Here is a 16,365-nt window from a genome sequence, read left to right on the forward strand (position 1 = left end):
TATATCACACCACATATTTATTAAGACATCCAAGTTTGCCTGCATTTAATAAAGCAATCATTTAGAGGCTCATTAATAATTGAGATCAACCAACACAGACTGAACACTTACATTTAAACATGTTTAGATAAACACTTCCATTTGTAAAGTTGTCAGTTTAGACAGTCTCAATTTTAAGCTCAAATTTAAGCTAAAGTCAGTAATGGACAGCATAAAAGGCTGTGTTATAATACCATTATCACACCAGTGCTTGTTTGGACACTGCAGTTTTCCACCACATTAGGTATTTCTAGGTCTTGAGACCTGTATTTCAGGTCTCTTCTCTGCTGCCCATCAAGTTGGCGAATCAGAATAATAAAGAAATTCTTAACAAACCAAGCACTGTGCTTAGACCCCTGATAGTTACTTATATTCAGTAATGAAAATGTTTTGAGATGAAGTGGACTGGACATGGATGATCAGATGTCATAGAACAGCAGTTCTTAACCTGGGGTAGTGGTAGCGGGGGAGTCGCAGGAAAACTTTTATTTGAAACAATTGTAAATATAGGTTCACAAAACATTGTCTCTCTTAAAAGTGGGTCACGCACGCAAAAAGGTTAAGAATCACTGTCATAGAACAACTAAAGTACCTGAAATATACTTACTTGTGGCAGGGATGTGTTTGTCTTGACTTTGAGAATTCCAGAGCCCCTGTCCTTCAGAGGGTGCAGGTGGGGGTGCAGGAGAGCTCTCCTTCAGCCCCTTCTCCTTCATCCCTCCATCGGTCTGAATGGGTGGGTTTGCAGGAGTAGGCGGGCTTCCTTCAGATTTCTGTTGATCCCCTACCTGCTGGAAACAGATTACACATAAATAATTTGCCTACATTTTTTATCCAGTTTACATATTTTTTCCAGTCACACACTGACTTTAGTTCATTTAAATTTATTCATATTTCAGACAGCTGAAATAGTTAGTTTTAGAGTTAATTATAGCAACTGCCTCTTTTGTACAAATGGGTTATTATTAATAACTTTTTAACTATTACATTATTCTTTTACACACACTTTGGTTAGTTGATTAAAATAATCCTTTAAATGGTTAATATCCTTTAAAATTAAATATATACTGTAGATCAGTAAAAGCATTGCAAGTAATAGACTCTTCTGACTTTCATTACCTCAGCAAGGTCAGCTCCTGGCTCTTGGCCCACACTGTCCATTGATCCCGTTTTGGATTTGGACTTGCTCTTCTGAGACTCAATCTTTGCATTACCACCACCTATTATGGACCGGTGGTTAGGGGAACAAAATATACATATATTCACACTATACAGAATAGTCGTCATAAAAAAAATCAGTCTCTTACCTGGCTTGTGGTTAATGCTGTCCTTGGAGCCATATTTTGGGGTCACTTGGCTTAAATCGACTTTTTTATTCAGAATCTGAACCTGAAAATTATTATAGTAGGAGGGAATTAAATTTTCTGTCATAATACAGATAAATCCTAATGAAAGATTTCAGTCCCTTTACCTCAATATTACAAAATGTGAAAACTGACCTCTAAATTGTTGCTCATAGATATTTCATAATTGACTTGAAATAGAGCAGGAAAATATTAGCCTAAGCATGTGGAAAAACTCTTATTGCTGTTCCTCTGAGACTCTGTGAAGAACTCCTTTCCAAAAAAAAAAGTTTGAAATGTGCCTTCTGTTAATTGTTTTATATTACCTATTAAAGTTTTCAGTGTATTTGAAAACTATTAAGTTCTGAAGGTACATACACATGTAGAACACAAGTCATGACCTTACAATGATACGGTCCTAGTTTGAGAGACAGAGAATTTTAATACTATGGTCAAGATGCTTGCAAGTGAGTTCACAGAATGTGGCTAAAAGGATATTAAAACTTACGTTTCCTCCTCCGGGGACATGCTTGATGTTGTCCTTGGAACCACAACGGGAGGTGATGTGGCTGAAGTCCATTTTTTTGTGTATTATCTGAACCTTTACAGATAGAGTTATTTAGCCACTTGATAGTTCATAAAGATTAGAGTCAATTTTATATGTAGGTTGCTGAAAACAATTGTTTTATGTTGTACATGAAATAATTTTAATTGTTCTAAATATCTAGTGCTTTTCTTACAATTAATGTAAGACAAGAAAAATTCAACAGTCATAAAAAATGCTGTAACGCAGTGTAGTATCTTTCCCCTAGACCACTGTACCTTGCCTCCACCGGGCTGGTACTTCATGTTGTCTGTGGAGCCAATCTTTGCAGAGACATTCTTTAGATCAGGCAGGGGTGCATTAGGGATTCGAGCACTGCGTGGTGCTCGTGGCACTGGGGGCTTCTTTGGCAGGGGCATCTGCTTGGGCACAGGGGGTTTAGTGATGCGGGAGGGCCGAGGGGCTGGAGTCCCATCAGTGGCTGGTGCACTGGCTGCATTTGCAGCAGTCTTCTTCAGTGAGGTTTTAACTTTTAAGTGAGATAATTGAGATTTAAAAGCATAGCAAAAATACATAAACCACAAGGTAATTGTTGCTGTTGTAGAACTAGTAACATGGCTAGCAGGTTTTTGAATTATAGTAATTAGAATATTTCTAATATATAATACAATAAGACATTCTAGTTTCATTATAGAGACTAAAATTATGCTATACAAATTATTCATTCATTGTGATTTTTTTTGCTCAGATTTTCTTTTGCCAAATCCTACCTGAGGAGCCACTGGTCTTGGTGCCAGATGAGCCTTTTGGAGCCTCATTAAACTTTGGAACTGGAGGCTTACGCTTGGCTGAAGTACTGTTCTCTGAGGTCTGAAATAAATAAAATATACCTTGGCATCTGAGCATGTTTCTTTTAGTAACTATTTAATAACAATGTATTTAGCCAACATGTTTTTACAACTAAGCCCAGCTTGTGTTGTTTACATTTTATCTTCTATTTAACTTATATAACTTATATAATAATATCTGTTATGCTCAAATAAACACAAAAATTAAAAAAAAAAAAATTACTCACCTTTGCGTCATGAGCAGAGGTGATGCCAGGAGGTTTCTTGGTGCCAGTAGGAGATGTTTTCTTGGCCACAGGGCCTGTTTTATTTGCTGAACTAGAGGTGGGGGCACCAGAATTTTCTCCAGTGGAATGTGAGCTTGGTTTTGCTGAATTTTGTTTGTTTGACTGCATTTGTTTTCACATTATATCCATATGTAAACAGTGAATAAAAAGGGTATCTTAGTATCAAATGCTCTCTTAAACCATGAAAAAAAAAAATTTTCTTATATAACAATCATTACAAAATTTGCTTGCCATCAAACAGTTGAACACAACCATACAAAGACTTATAGCTAGATTTATGTCCTTCTTCCTACAGATATACCTTAACTTGATCAGGACTGATCAAATCTTTAGTTCCATTAGCTGCAGTGGGTTTACTGTTCTCTTTGGCAGCCTTCACATTCTTCTCATTCTTGACTGTCTTCTCCACTTTTTCACCACCGTTCTTCTTCTCCTCCTTCACTTCCTTTTTTGTCTCTTCAGCATTACTCCCTTTCTCAAGCTTCCCATTCTTCTCAGTTTTGGACTCCTGTTTCTCTGCCTCCTGGATCTTGCCCACATTGTCCACTTTCTTGTTGTCAGTCTTCTCTGTGTTTTCAGGCTTCTCTGCTTTAACAAGTGTGTTCAAAATATCTGTCTTCGGTGAAGTGTCCATTTTCTCCATCTTCTCTTTTGCAATAGTATCTTCTTTCACTTTAAACAGACAAAGAACTTGTTTATAAAATGTGATCTGAATATATTTAATATCTACATTTTTCCTCTGTTAAGACCTATGTCTGTCATATCAGGACCAGGGAAGTAGTGTCTCACAGAAATACACTGTTATTCAGAAAGAAATCTGTCATCTCTACGGCACACATTTCAATTATAAAACAAAGTGTGAAAACAGACCACAGAATGTATTTTGTCTATCTGCCAAAAGAATGGAAAGAACAGTCAAATATGTAGCTTAATTCAGTGGTTTTCAAAGTGGGGGTCACCAGGGGCGCCTGGGGGGCCTCAACAACTTGGTGTGAAAAATAAATTCTCACTCTCAGACAACCACACACACACAATCAATTCCTAATGTAATGTAATGTAAAGATGTAAGATGTAATTATTAATTAAAAAAAGGGGTATATATTCAGATGTCGGTATTTTTAATGTGTTTTAAAGACATCTTGCATAACGGGGGGGCCTCGGTCAAATGTTAATGCCATTTGGGGGGCCTTGCCCTGGAAAAGTTTGGGAACCCCTGGCTTAATTAATTTGAAGATTAACAATGAGTTCAATAACTACAATATCTTATCAATCAATCAATATAATCCCAAGTAATAATTGTAATGAGTGCACTTCTAAATGAAAACGTGTAGCAGATGTTTGAGCATGGTCTGCGCTGGATGTTTGGGGATGAACTAGAAGGGTAATGCCTAACGCAGCACACCTGAGCCCTGCTGTCCCACATGTGATCTCTCTTTCTACTGACTACTGTGCCAAATTTCACATGTGCTCTTACTCTGGGTCTGTTGTGTTCTCTGAGCAGCATAATGCCAACTTGCAATGCAATGCGTAATGCAACAACATGATGGAGTAATTTATGTGCTCCAAAACTTCAAGAGCAAGTGAACCTTGGTGGCAATAATTACATGAAACTTTCTCTCCCACTGATTCAGTCACTCATATTCAGAAGATTATAATAATCGCAAAAAAAAAAAAAAAGAAAAAAACATTGTGAGAAGATGTCTTACCTGTTTTACATGAAGCATTCACCAAACAATGCAATCCATGAAAAGAAAGAAAGAAGAAAATGAGGTCATTATTAACAGATTGAGCGATTGTAAATATTTTGTCTTTGATAGAGCAAGTTATCACAGGACAAAAAAAACCAGAGTTTGAGTAATTTATCTCATGTAAACAATCCTCAGGAGGAGTAGCACTAAATAAAATATACATAATTAAACATCTCATGCGAGCCACACAAAATAAATAATGCACTCTGGGAAAAGCTGCAAGAAAAAGAGAGTTTGTTGTTATCCAGAAAAAAAAGGCTTATATGACACAATGCACAGCAGTCCATGTGTTATGACAGCACTGGCATTTCATTACATGCAGAAAATATCAGCAAATGAGGATTACCAGTCAGAAATTTACCCAGAAACATTTTCTGTATAAATCATCAACAATAACATTCACACTTTGGTCACTGGGATTCAAATAGCTCTCATGCAGCACTGTCTTATTCACTGATGCATCACAGGGAGTTCAACCTTTCAGTTCATGCTTTATTAAGTTCAAAGCTCCAGAGTCTGCATGAGAAAGACTTCCAGCAGTCTCTGTGTCTTAAGAGTGATTCATCTTAGGTGTCACCCAAATGTAATAATTATTTAGTTTATTCCTTAATTGGACACAGATGTGAAAATCATCTGTCCTCTAAACAATCACTGGCAGTCATGCCATTCACACTTGAACATTCCATTTGTTTTTTCTATTTTGTAATGATTTTAATTTTCCACCTAGTTTTCTAGAACAGCATGCAATATGGGCTGGACTTAGCAATGTTGGAATATTATAGAGTTAAAATCTATACTGTATTGTATCATCTCCTCTAATCCTTTCCATGACAAAAGAGCCATATTTCAGCATCAAGTTCTTGCTTCTTGGTTAGCTCAACCAGTTGACTCATATTATAAGGTGAGAACAGAGCACTACATTTGAACCAGACACCAAAGAATGTTGTTGCTAGCTAGTACAAGGTTGGGAAGTCAATACTACCTTACAAATGTTTATTTAACTGTCTTATGACATTTTGGTGTGGACAAAGAGGTGGATAGAGTGAACACAGGGTAGTTGAGATAGCTAATAAGAAGTTGGCATGTATTAGGTAATATGCCTGTTTTGTCTATTATGATGACTTGTATTGACTTTCCAACTTTGCATATATGCCAAGTAAAACATACCCTTGAAAAATAAATCAGGACAACTGAATCAGATTTGTATTACGGTTGACTTAAGAAATCATTTAAGTCTGTCTGCTTAAGTGATTAGTGGACACATAATTAGACTGACTCCAGTCTAAACAATGTAGTACTTTTAAACAATTAAAAGTACTACAGAGAAACAGAGGTTGAACTCCCAGTAATACAACTTAGTAACAAAAACTGACTTCAGGAGAGATTTTTGACTGATGTTAGCAATGAGTTATATCCAGAAAAATAGATAAATCCCCAGTATTTAATTAATTCCTATAGTGATATCTGGATCTACAGGAACTCTAAGATTAAACTCCTGGGTTATTATGCAGGTATTTATTTTAAAGCAAATTATTCTGCATAACTTCTACAGATTATAAAAATAAATTTATTCAGTTACAAGAATAAGGAATATCTGGTCCAGCTGACTGGTCTCTGAAATTTACAGGGTTAATTCAATACTGGAGATTTTGTTGAAATTCAACTTTATTCCAACTTTCATGGATATGTCTTACAGTAAGTTACTTGAATGGTCAACTACAGCCACAGCTAAGCAGAAGAGGGCCCACATCTTTGAGCCATGCACTAAGGAAATCATCTCCATATATTCTTCACCAACCTTGGTGGGACTTTGCCAGTGGTGGTTCCTGATGCTTTGTTTGAGAAGTGAGGGAAGCAGGAGCTGCAGGATTTTGGCTTACTACAGTGCTGGAAGGGTCTGATAAGGAGGGACCACTTACAGATGAATTGTTCTGAAAGGTTTTGGTGTCTGCATGTGGGTTAGAGATGGAATGTGCAGTAGTTTCAGGGCCAGAGGTGAGATTCGGGGTCGAGACTTGATTGCTCTTGGATAGATCAGTGTTGTTTGAAAGTAAGACGGTATTAGCCTGACTTATTGTTGATGGGATGGCCGAATGAAGTGTAGTTGTGAAAGAAGACGAACCCCCTTGTTCAATAAAAGTAGTAGGAGGGTCTTTGGTCTCATACATGTCAGAAATAAACATATCCATGTCTATGTCCATTTCAGTATTTGGGTCAGAAGAGGGGCTAGCTGTATTTGGTAAACTGGCCCACTCCTCCGGAAGCTTCTTTCTGCTCTTACTTTTCTTCGCCTGGATCCGTCCGCCACCCCACTCTCGAATTTCACTCTTCCAGTTCTCGCCATTATCAGGGGGTGAACAGTCTTCTTGGTAAGAGCTTTTTGGTTGGGTTTTTTCAGGAGATCTAAGGCTTTCCAAGAGACCATATGCCTCTTCACTAGTTTCACATTTCTTCCCCTTCTGCTGTACAGCCTCATCTGACCCTTCCTCTGATGTGGCATCTTTATGTAGAACCCCTTGGTAACCCAAAAGTTCTGAGGAACTCTGCTCTGCCTTGTTGGGGGAATGGGTGAGCATGGCCTGACCTGTCCAGGAGCATACTTTTTGATTTTACAAACAGGAAGAGGAAGTGTCATTTTTTTACCATGCAAATAATTTGTGAACATTTGGAATCAAAATGCATCACCAATACATAACCTTAGACTATAAAGGCCAAAGAAACACTGTATTGGTGATCTATTCACCACAGGCCCCTAACATCATAAAAAGACAAATGAAATGACATCTCCATCCAGCATTTGCCACTAAATGGAAGAAAAATTAGCTATTTGCAGTTATATCGTAACATATACAAGTTAAAGCTGTCAAACATGACTTGCAATGCAATGAGATCAGCTGACTAGAAATGTAGAGGCATTTAGTTTTTAGCATCAAAGCTGTATGTTAGTATTTAAAGACGATTAAAGTCGATGAGATGTCATAAAATAAAAAATAAAATTTTTTTTTAAAAAAACCTCCAAAAACTGCAGACTTGTGTGTTTAGTCTGATCATAAGGTCTGATCATATTCATATATATGAATGAGTGAAAATGGTTTCAAAGGCTCTGTGTTAATGACACCTGAGGTAAATGGTCTGCACTTATATAGCGCTTTTTAACCTTAGCGGTTCTACACTGTTTCTCATTCACCCATTCACACATACTCACACAACAATGACAGCACAGATGCCATGCAAGGCACTAGTTTGCCATTGGGAGCACCTTGGGGTTCAGTGTCTTGCCCAAGGACATTTCGGCAAGTGGAGTCATGTGGGCCAGGAATCGAACCGCCAACCCTATGATTAGTGGACAACCCCAATTAGTGGCTCTACCACCTGAGCCACAGCCGTCAGACCAGAGGTCAGAATGTTCAGTGAATATAACATGAAACAAACTTTACTGCAGCAAAATTAGATCATCATTGTTGAGAACATTTCTGATTATTTGGTGACCTGATGCTCGTGTCACTGTGATTGACAAGGGAGAGACAGTATGCCTACCCTCTCACCTAGAGAGCACAGCCAGTTTTGCTCCCTTGGCTCCTGGCCACAGATAGCTGTGGTATTGTTGAGATTTGAACTCATGATTTCTTGACAGTAGGGTGAAAGCTTTACTGTTGCACCACAATTTTAATGAACATTCTAATTTTTAATACTTAGTGAAAGGTATAATTTTGGTATAATTTTATATAATTTTGTCTTCAACTGTCTGAAATACGCTTCAATAAATTTAATACCTGCCTGACTTGCACAATCACCATTCCTGAAGTGAATTTCGGGTTTATTAAATCACATTATGTGTGCAGAATTAATTTATTTGCATTGATACTATGAAGTTCTTTGCACCTTTGGTAGAAATAATGGCCCAAACTGTGACATGCTATCTTGCTTAGACACTTTTCTCTACACATCCTTCTGGCAAATCAGCTTGCACATTTTCTGTGGGTTTTATCAGGACTGTATGCATTTTTATGCACATTATACTTTAGTAAATCAGGGCCCTAGAGCACAAAAATTGTCATGAAAGATGATAAAATTGTTTACTTCACTGTAAATACAGTATATTAGTTCAAAGGTTTCAAATACAGTATAACACAGCAAATTTACACATTTTCATCTGGCTGATCATATTTATTCTTTTGATGGTGTTTTTTAAATATAGTATTTTAATTTTCTTTATTATGTGGTTGCAATTTAAAGGTAAAATTAGGAGCTCAAAAAATTATTTTTGTAAATTGGATGATTGATGAAAATGGTGAAAATACAGTCTAAATGTAATATAACATTGTGACTCTGTTGTCCTTAACAGGGGTAAATCTATCATTTTTTCTGGCCACTCTAAAGTGAAATACTAACCACAAACTTTAGTTAATAAGTAATAAAATCTCAATTATTTTTTAAGGGCACAATGACCTATCCTTGAATTCCAAGGAGTGAAACTGTTCAGATAATGTTTAGTTAATACTGAAAGTCTATCTTACCTGCACAGGTCTGCAGTGTGGTAGATACTTTAATTAGAGTTGAAATTTACCTGCAGGTTTGTCCAAGATATTGTGAGTGCTTGTGTCAGGTGGTTTACTGGGGGCCAAGAAAGGTTTTGGTTGTTCATTAGCATGAAGGATAGATGTCTTCTGAGATTCAGCCATGGTGGGAGGTTTAGTGGACTGAAAGGGGGCCATTCCCACATTCATATTAGCGCTTGTATTCATTCCTTGCTGGGTGAAACCTGCAGAGGACAACAGGAGAAATTTGCCACATGGGTAGTAGCTTTGAATTCCAGATATTCATTATTGTCTGGATACAACTCACACTCTGCTTCTTGAGAGATGTTGGACTTTTTTCAAGCAAGGTGTTTCTAAAAATCTGATATTTAAAGTGGAAATCACATGCAGTATGTGAATTCACAACTGCCCAGTGGACCACAAATTTATCATATCACAATTAATATATGATTACTATATGATAGATAACATGTACCCTTATCCATTGGCATATGTAAAATACGACAGCAATATTAATAAAGATACTAAATCTCATAATTCTTACTTATCATTATTCGTTCATTCATCTTCAGTTACTGCTTTATCCTGGTCAGGATCACAGTGGATATGGAGCCTATCCCAGGAACATCAGGCAAAGACGTGGGGTGCTTACTCAATACCATTAATTATTAGAAGATTTTACCGAAATTGTGTTGACATGTTTAGCTAACAAGACAGTGCTACGGGGGTATATTTAGGGGACAGACTGTTCTGGTGGTCTGAAAGGCGGGTCAAGACTTGAGGCATCTGGTAATTTTGCAAAACTTTTATAGAAGTAGTTTGAATATTATTCCAAATTATTGTCCTTTTATAAAGGTATGCCCTTTGACCAGAAATTCCCATAATTATATATTTTACATATAAAAATGAGTATATTTTTTTTCAAATGCATATATAAATGCATTGAAACACAGACTAAATTATAAAAATAACTATTTCATAATTATGTCAAACCGTCTTCATTTTGAGGACAGCACGCTGGTCCAGTGGGTAAAGTTGCCACCACACAGTTCCAGGGTCCCCAGTTTGATCCTGAGCTTAGGGTCCTGTTTGTGCAGAGATTCTGTGTTCGTTCTTTCCGTGTCTCCATGGGTTTCCTCAGGGTATTCTACCACCTCCTAAAAACCATGCCAGTAGATGGATTGGCTAAGATAAATTGCGACAAATGTGAATGATTGTGTGAATGCCCTGAGATTAACTGGCGTCTCACCCAGAATGCATTTCCACCTCATGCACAGTGTTCCCAGGATAGGCTCAGGATACACTCCAATCCTGACTAGGATAAAGTGGTTAATGAAAGTGAGCTAGAGTAAGAAGGTCTACATTTTCATAGATAACTAGAATATCAATATAGTTTTTATATGGAAGCCAAAGTTTTTTCATTACAGTAATTAATAATGCTTTTTAGTATCACATTCTGGTTTTGTTTATAGTTTTATGAAATGCTTTGTAGGCATGCAGCAGCTGGCCTTACCAAAAATGTTAGTGTTACAGATCTGACCAAAGCCATTTTCTCCCAGAGAACCCTGGCACTGACTCCCAATCTGCACTACAGACAATCCTGAAATTAAGCTGAGGTCTGAAACGGTACAGAGAATGAAAACCTAACCATTGTACATTTGCCATGGCATACACATAGTCTCTGTTCATCGGGCTTTGTCACTGTGGCCAAATGAGGCTGATATTTTAGGCCTAATCAGAGCTCGATCTTCATGAATTGTGTGTGACAGCCTGATTTAACATGTGCCCAGTCAATGGTGGCAGGGAGAAACATGCTTAAAATAGTCCAAGGCCCATCCATACTCCTGATCAGTTCTAATGAGAGAGACAGTCAGATATGGGTGTTGCTGAAATGAGGAGACAGGAGGAGAGCATGGGCCCATTTTTATTATTACACAACCAGCTGTGACCATCTCAGAACACAGCTGCACTCTGTCTGTGTCAGGTGTATCACAGATGAAGAATATGAATACGGCTATCTCTGTGAATATTTTATGAAATACTTTCTTATTAGTAAATTATTTGACAGACTCAGATTTTATGTGTAGAGACAGTACAAATACCCTGGAATATTATTAATTATGGATATTGTTATCTTTAATGTAAATGGCTTTGATCGATAAATGGCATAATAAAACAATCATTCATTTTAAAAGTTTTCCTAATATAATGCCAACATGTAGCTAGGCTTTAGTAAAAATAAAAATTACAACTTTTTGTAAGTATGCTGTGTGGTTTTTGCTTACCTTCTTTTTTCCCACCAATTTTATCCAGGTCACCAACTTTAATGTCAAAACTCTTTGCCTCTGGGGTAGCCACATTATCTTTCTTTAACAGACTATCCTGGCCAGATTTGGGAGCTCCATATGAATGAATATCACCTTTAAAGTCCATTGTCTTGGTCAGGCTGAAAATCAGAGATACAAACCAGACAAAAGATTATTTTGCTTATTCGCAGTAGGCTAAATCTTAAGACTGTTGATAAAGGGGAAAATATTCAGACTAAATCTTAGTAATGGCAAGGTTCATTAAGTGTTATTAATGGCAAGGGCTGGACAATATGATCAAAACATTATATTATGCTTATACTGTTACATATTAATTATTGTTAAATTACATGGAGACATGTTGCAAAAGTAAAAATTGACCTGCGATAAACCAAATGAGTACGTTTGTCAGATCATGTGAATAGCACGATGAATCAAAACACCTCCACAAACACTCATTAGGAATGCCTGAGGTTGGTCAGGATGCTCGCAGACAGTACAATAACGTGTTGCAATCCTCTGGGAAATCAGTATTGCAAAGGCCACTGCTGTGATAAGAATGAACAAAACCAACATGGCACTGGTCTGTCGAATATCATAACATCACCATATCAAAATTAGCTCAAACAATACAAGACTAATCCAATTTTGGCTAGTCTACAGCTCAAAGAAAGACATTAATAAAGTGCAAACTAGAATTTGAATTCTGTTAAAACACTTGAAAAATCAAGCGAGACAAATGGCTTTTCAGACAAAATACAATTATGCATAAACAAACTGCAGGTAATAACTCTCATCAAATTTGGACTTAATTTAAATAAGATAGTCATAAAAAAGTGGACTGTCTCACTGTCACAGTTATATATATGCAACTACATCATCAAGATAAGGCTATCTGAAAGCTGTATGCTGCCTTGGAGGAGAACAAATTCATCTTTGACCCTTCCAGTGTCAGATTTATGAAAGCTGAAACCATGTGGAACTGTCAACAGCAACACCCCCATCGCTTTGTCCCACTAAGCTGCTTTCTGTAGGCTAAATATCAGACTGGTCTTAATTCTTTTATATTCCTTTATGTCCAGGGCTTATCTATAGCATTCAATCTATCGCGTTTATGCATGTTAAAACAAGCACTCCATGCAAAGTTTCAGAATTGTAATAAATTAAGATTGCAGGCTAGGTTTTCAATCTCAGACGAAATGAAGACGAAGACGAAGACGCATCTTTTCTGGCGCAGTTTCCGACCTCTGATGTCTGATGTCAAAATCCATAGCGGTACAGTGACGTCAGTACTCAGGCCTAAAACATCTCTACCGCCATAAAACGCAAAATAAATAAATAAATAAAATGAATAAATAAATAAACAACCCACATTCAGGCATCTGTCCAGAGCATCCTCCACATCCTGTCACCATGATGAACCAAAGAAAAGATTTGCCCTTCAATGATGATTTGAGTGAATAGGAGAAAACTAAACATGCGACATTCATAATCATTAACCCGTTAATAACGTATTAACAGCGTGCGTGACAATAACAATCCCCCCAGTCAGTGCACGTAATGGTCTCCGATCGCACGAGCATCGATTAACGCTTGATGCTTTCATTACGCCCAATTACCCGCTATTTTGCGCTCTTCCCGTTTCAGCAGGTCATAACACCGACTATTTGCTCCTGCCTGGTTATTTTCCACTGCAGACACACTGCTCTGGCTTCATATCAGTTTAAAACATTCACTCACCGTCGAAGTGTTTTAAAACTGGAATGATGCGCTTGTCTCCGTTCACTGTCAGGTGCACCGTATGACCACGCAGGCACTCACACTCACACAAACTCGCGTGCACAGACGCACAAAACCCCGCCCCTTACATGATTCATCCAATCACAGCTGGGAACCGTTCTAGATTTTGACATGTCTGAAGCTTTCACTGACTATCCAAGGGAAAAGTACCTTTTCCCCCCCTACTGTAATGACTTACAGTTATGACGTTGGTTTCCAAATCCTGTAAGTACACTACATATTATGTGAAATTAAGTTTCCATTCCTCAGGTACACACAATCTTTTGGGATACAGCCATTCAAAGTTTTGCTAATATGTGAGCTACTTGGGGTTCTTCAAGTAACTACTAAATTGACCTTGCTGCCAGCCAGAAATAAAATACAGCATTGTCCAGAAAGCATAGTTAAGTAAATACAGAGAAATGACACTTGTTTTTGTAAATTGCACCAGAAGGGAGATTGAAAAAAAAATACAAAAGTCAATGTATTGTTCAGTGGGGAATTGTGGAACAGTGGCTCAAGGAAACTAGAGAATGAATATTTCCAGAAGATGGAGAATTGTCTGAGGAAGGAGGCGCAGTACATTAAACAGTCATGTGGGCAAACCTTTACAACATTGGTGAGAGAATTGGATGTAAAATTATGTAAGGATATGCAGATGGTTTCTTGGCTAAAGCCACATCAACTGCTCAATCTGAATCAACATTCTTGACTATTTAATAAAAATACTTGTCAAATGTGGTAACATAAGTAGCCACTCTAATACCTTTTACTTTTAATATTTAAGGTCGGTGTTTTCACACTTTCTCGATCTATTTTTGAGTAAAATATGTTTTGTACTCCTCCATTTTTAATTCATTTAAGATTCTTTTATTGGCACACAACAGTGTTGGTGGTAATTGGGTTCAGAACAGCTCAACAGTCAACAATAAACAAAATGCTAAACAATAAAGTGCAATAAATATATGTAGTTTATATTTAATTGGGTGAAGCAAAGTCCCATAATCCTAATCTCCTAATCGTAATTTCCTATCAATTTTCTAAAGTTCATACTCAGAATTAGGTTTACAGTTAACAACACCACAATTAGAGATTTTATTTCAGGCTGTGTATGATCCAGGTAAACGAAGACAATAACTACAGCAACCTGACCTACGAAAATATAATGAACAGAACATGTACAAGGATTGCATTCAAAGCAGTGAGTATTTTTCCTTCATTGAATAATTGCAATAGATTTAAAGCATAGGTGCAGTAATTAATCTACAATCAAGCAACTGTTTTCTGATTTTTAGATACATTATAATCAGTAAATTTGCATAAGTCCAAACTCTTCAGAAACATTGTTCAGACAAAAATGTTTATTTCTGGTGCTGTCAAAGTGGTTTAGTTATACATAATGTATATGACTTAAGTGAGAAATGATTCAAGGATTACTTTCTACTAGAATCACTTCATCTGAGGTATTTTGACCTATGCACTTTTCATTTTGCTACCAGAGTTAAATTCAAAGCACTGTATATTGCTAAAAATAAAAGGTTTAATGTACTTTGAGTGGCTTTATTGCTGAGCCTGGAACCATTTCTCAGGTAACCCAAGTGAACTCAAACATTTACCTAAAGCTACAGCCATAAGTCAGTTTTGTATAGCAAACAATAATGCCACCTGTAATCTAGTGAATACAAATTGCCAGCTACACACACTTTGTTAATGACTAGGCATGTGCAAATATCAGGTATATAATACACCACAATATTCAACATAAACAATATTACTGTCATGGTTGATTCAGTCTTGTCAGAAGTGGAGAAGTGTATGATATGTTTTATTATATTTTGTTGTATTGCATTTACTGCTGCATTCCCAATAGCAAGTTAAACCTGTGTTTGGTCTCTCCACTAGGATGTTGGCCAGGATTTTAGCACTTTATTATTTGAGGGAAGACATTTGATTTCTTAGCAATTAATTTTGTTTATTTAAAAAATCAATCTGGAAAAAAAACCTTCAAATTTAAAATTATTCAAAACAAGGAAGCTTATTTATCCTTAAACAAGATATTAAAATAATGACTTGGCACATGCCTAGTCATGATATTGGAAATCAACTTTTAACATCCAGGATCAGAAGCATGCCTTTGCTGAATTGAGGAGCACTTCGTTGTTGTGCATTGACCTTGCAAAGAAAGACGTCTTGTACTTTCAGAAGACATCAAATCTTGCCTCAGTCGAGGGTGTTGATGGTTAATAGTTTCACAGAACCCCCTTTCTAGAGTAGGATTCCACAGAGGACCAATCATGTCCTCAGGCTGCCTGTCAGGAACAGTGGTCATGAAACTGGTAAGCCTTTCAGGACTACTGGACTTGCTCAGTCGCCCTTCACAAGCATTTTGGATTTTCGGGTCAAACCCCTGATTCTCAGGAGTGGAAGACCGTGAACAATCTAGCAGCTGGAACTCCTCGCTATCCTGCAGCAGCTCAAACGACTTAGAGATGTCACCAGTATCCACAGGATCACGTATCTAGTAATAATAAGACAAAGAAGGCTTAAAATGTATAACATTTGGTGTAGGTCTAACATGATAATATGGTTAATAACATGGTCTCATTGTGTGGTGACAACATTGTATGGTATTGTATGGTATGACTAAGATTATAATATTAAATGACAACTGTAATAACAGATCAAATACTAAATTTAGTTTGGGAAACTGCTAGAATATTAAACTACCTATACAGCCGGGTTTACACTACGATTTTCAGCCCAATTTTACTTTCGCAGATGAAAATTGCATATTGTAAGTGTATTCTTTGGTCATGAGCTGAGATCAATATTCTGATAATGCATATTGTGACATGCTTACCAGTGGCCATACGGACTTGCTCACATTAATTAATAGAACATTAACAGCTTACATGCCTGGCTCCTTATAAAGT

The 16,365-nt window shown here is 37.0% G+C and overlaps 2 protein-coding genes across 7 annotated transcripts; both read right to left on the reverse strand.

Annotated features, from left to right (window-relative positions):
• Window positions 1-398: 398 nt before the first annotated feature.
• Window positions 399-1,990, reverse strand: LOC128621139 (microtubule-associated protein 4). Its single transcript, XM_053646671.1, has 4 exons — window positions 1,891-1,990; window positions 1,347-1,428; window positions 1,159-1,259; window positions 399-830 (listed from the first exon to the last, which is right to left on the reverse strand). The coding sequence occupies exons 1-4, from the start codon at window positions 1,960-1,962 to the stop codon at window positions 612-614; spliced, it is 474 nt and encodes a 157-aa protein (XP_053502646.1). The 5' UTR covers window positions 1,963-1,990; the 3' UTR covers window positions 399-611.
• On the reverse strand, window positions 1,816-13,495 carry LOC128621137 (uncharacterized protein DDB_G0284459-like). 6 transcript variants are annotated; one of them, XM_053646659.1, is made up of 9 exons: window positions 13,394-13,495; window positions 11,633-11,793; window positions 10,861-10,965; window positions 9,377-9,571; window positions 6,608-7,408; window positions 3,363-3,733; window positions 3,002-3,163; window positions 2,697-2,796; window positions 1,816-2,455 (listed from the first exon to the last, which is right to left on the reverse strand). In XM_053646659.1, exons 2-9 carry the CDS (start codon window positions 11,778-11,780, stop codon window positions 1,998-2,000), a joined length of 2,340 nt encoding a protein of 779 aa, XP_053502634.1. In that variant the 5' UTR covers window positions 11,781-11,793; window positions 13,394-13,495; the 3' UTR covers window positions 1,816-1,997. The 6 variants fall into 6 exon arrangements, with proteins under 6 accessions (XP_053502634.1, XP_053502637.1, XP_053502635.1 ...); XM_053646662.1 differs by lacking the exon at window positions 13,394-13,495 and adding an exon at window positions 13,273-13,340; XM_053646660.1 differs by lacking the exon at window positions 13,394-13,495 and adding an exon at window positions 13,026-13,238.
• Between the last annotated feature and the right edge of the window lie 2,870 nt (window positions 13,496-16,365).

Source organism: Ictalurus furcatus, chromosome 17 (genome assembly GCF_023375685.1).
Source record: "Ictalurus furcatus strain D&B chromosome 17, Billie_1.0, whole genome shotgun sequence".
NCBI lineage: Eukaryota > Metazoa > Chordata > Actinopteri > Siluriformes > Ictaluridae > Ictalurus > Ictalurus furcatus.

Coding starts and splice junctions, on each gene's coding strand:
- LOC128621139 (XM_053646671.1), bottom strand. CDS start 1,962: ATGGACTTCAGCCACATCACCTCCCGTTGTGGTTCCAAGGACAACATC. Junction 1,429..1,890: donor ATGTCCCCGGAGGAGGAAAC/GTAAGTTTTAAT, acceptor AATAATTTTCAG/GTTCAGATTCTGAATAAAAA. Junction 831..1,158: donor CAGGAGCTGACCTTGCTGAG/GTAATGAAAGTC, acceptor ATCTGTTTCCAG/CAGGTAGGGGATCAACAGAA.
- LOC128621137 (XM_053646659.1), bottom strand. CDS start 11,780: ATGGACTTTAAAGGTGATATTCATTCATATGGAGCTCCCAAATCTGGC. Junction 10,966..11,632: donor AATTGGTGGGAAAAAAGAAG/GTAAGCAAAAAC, acceptor GTACCGTTTCAG/ACCTCAGCTTAATTTCAGGA. Junction 2,797..3,001: donor CCTCTGCTCATGACGCAAAG/GTGAGTAATTTT, acceptor TATTTATTTCAG/ACCTCAGAGAACAGTACTTC.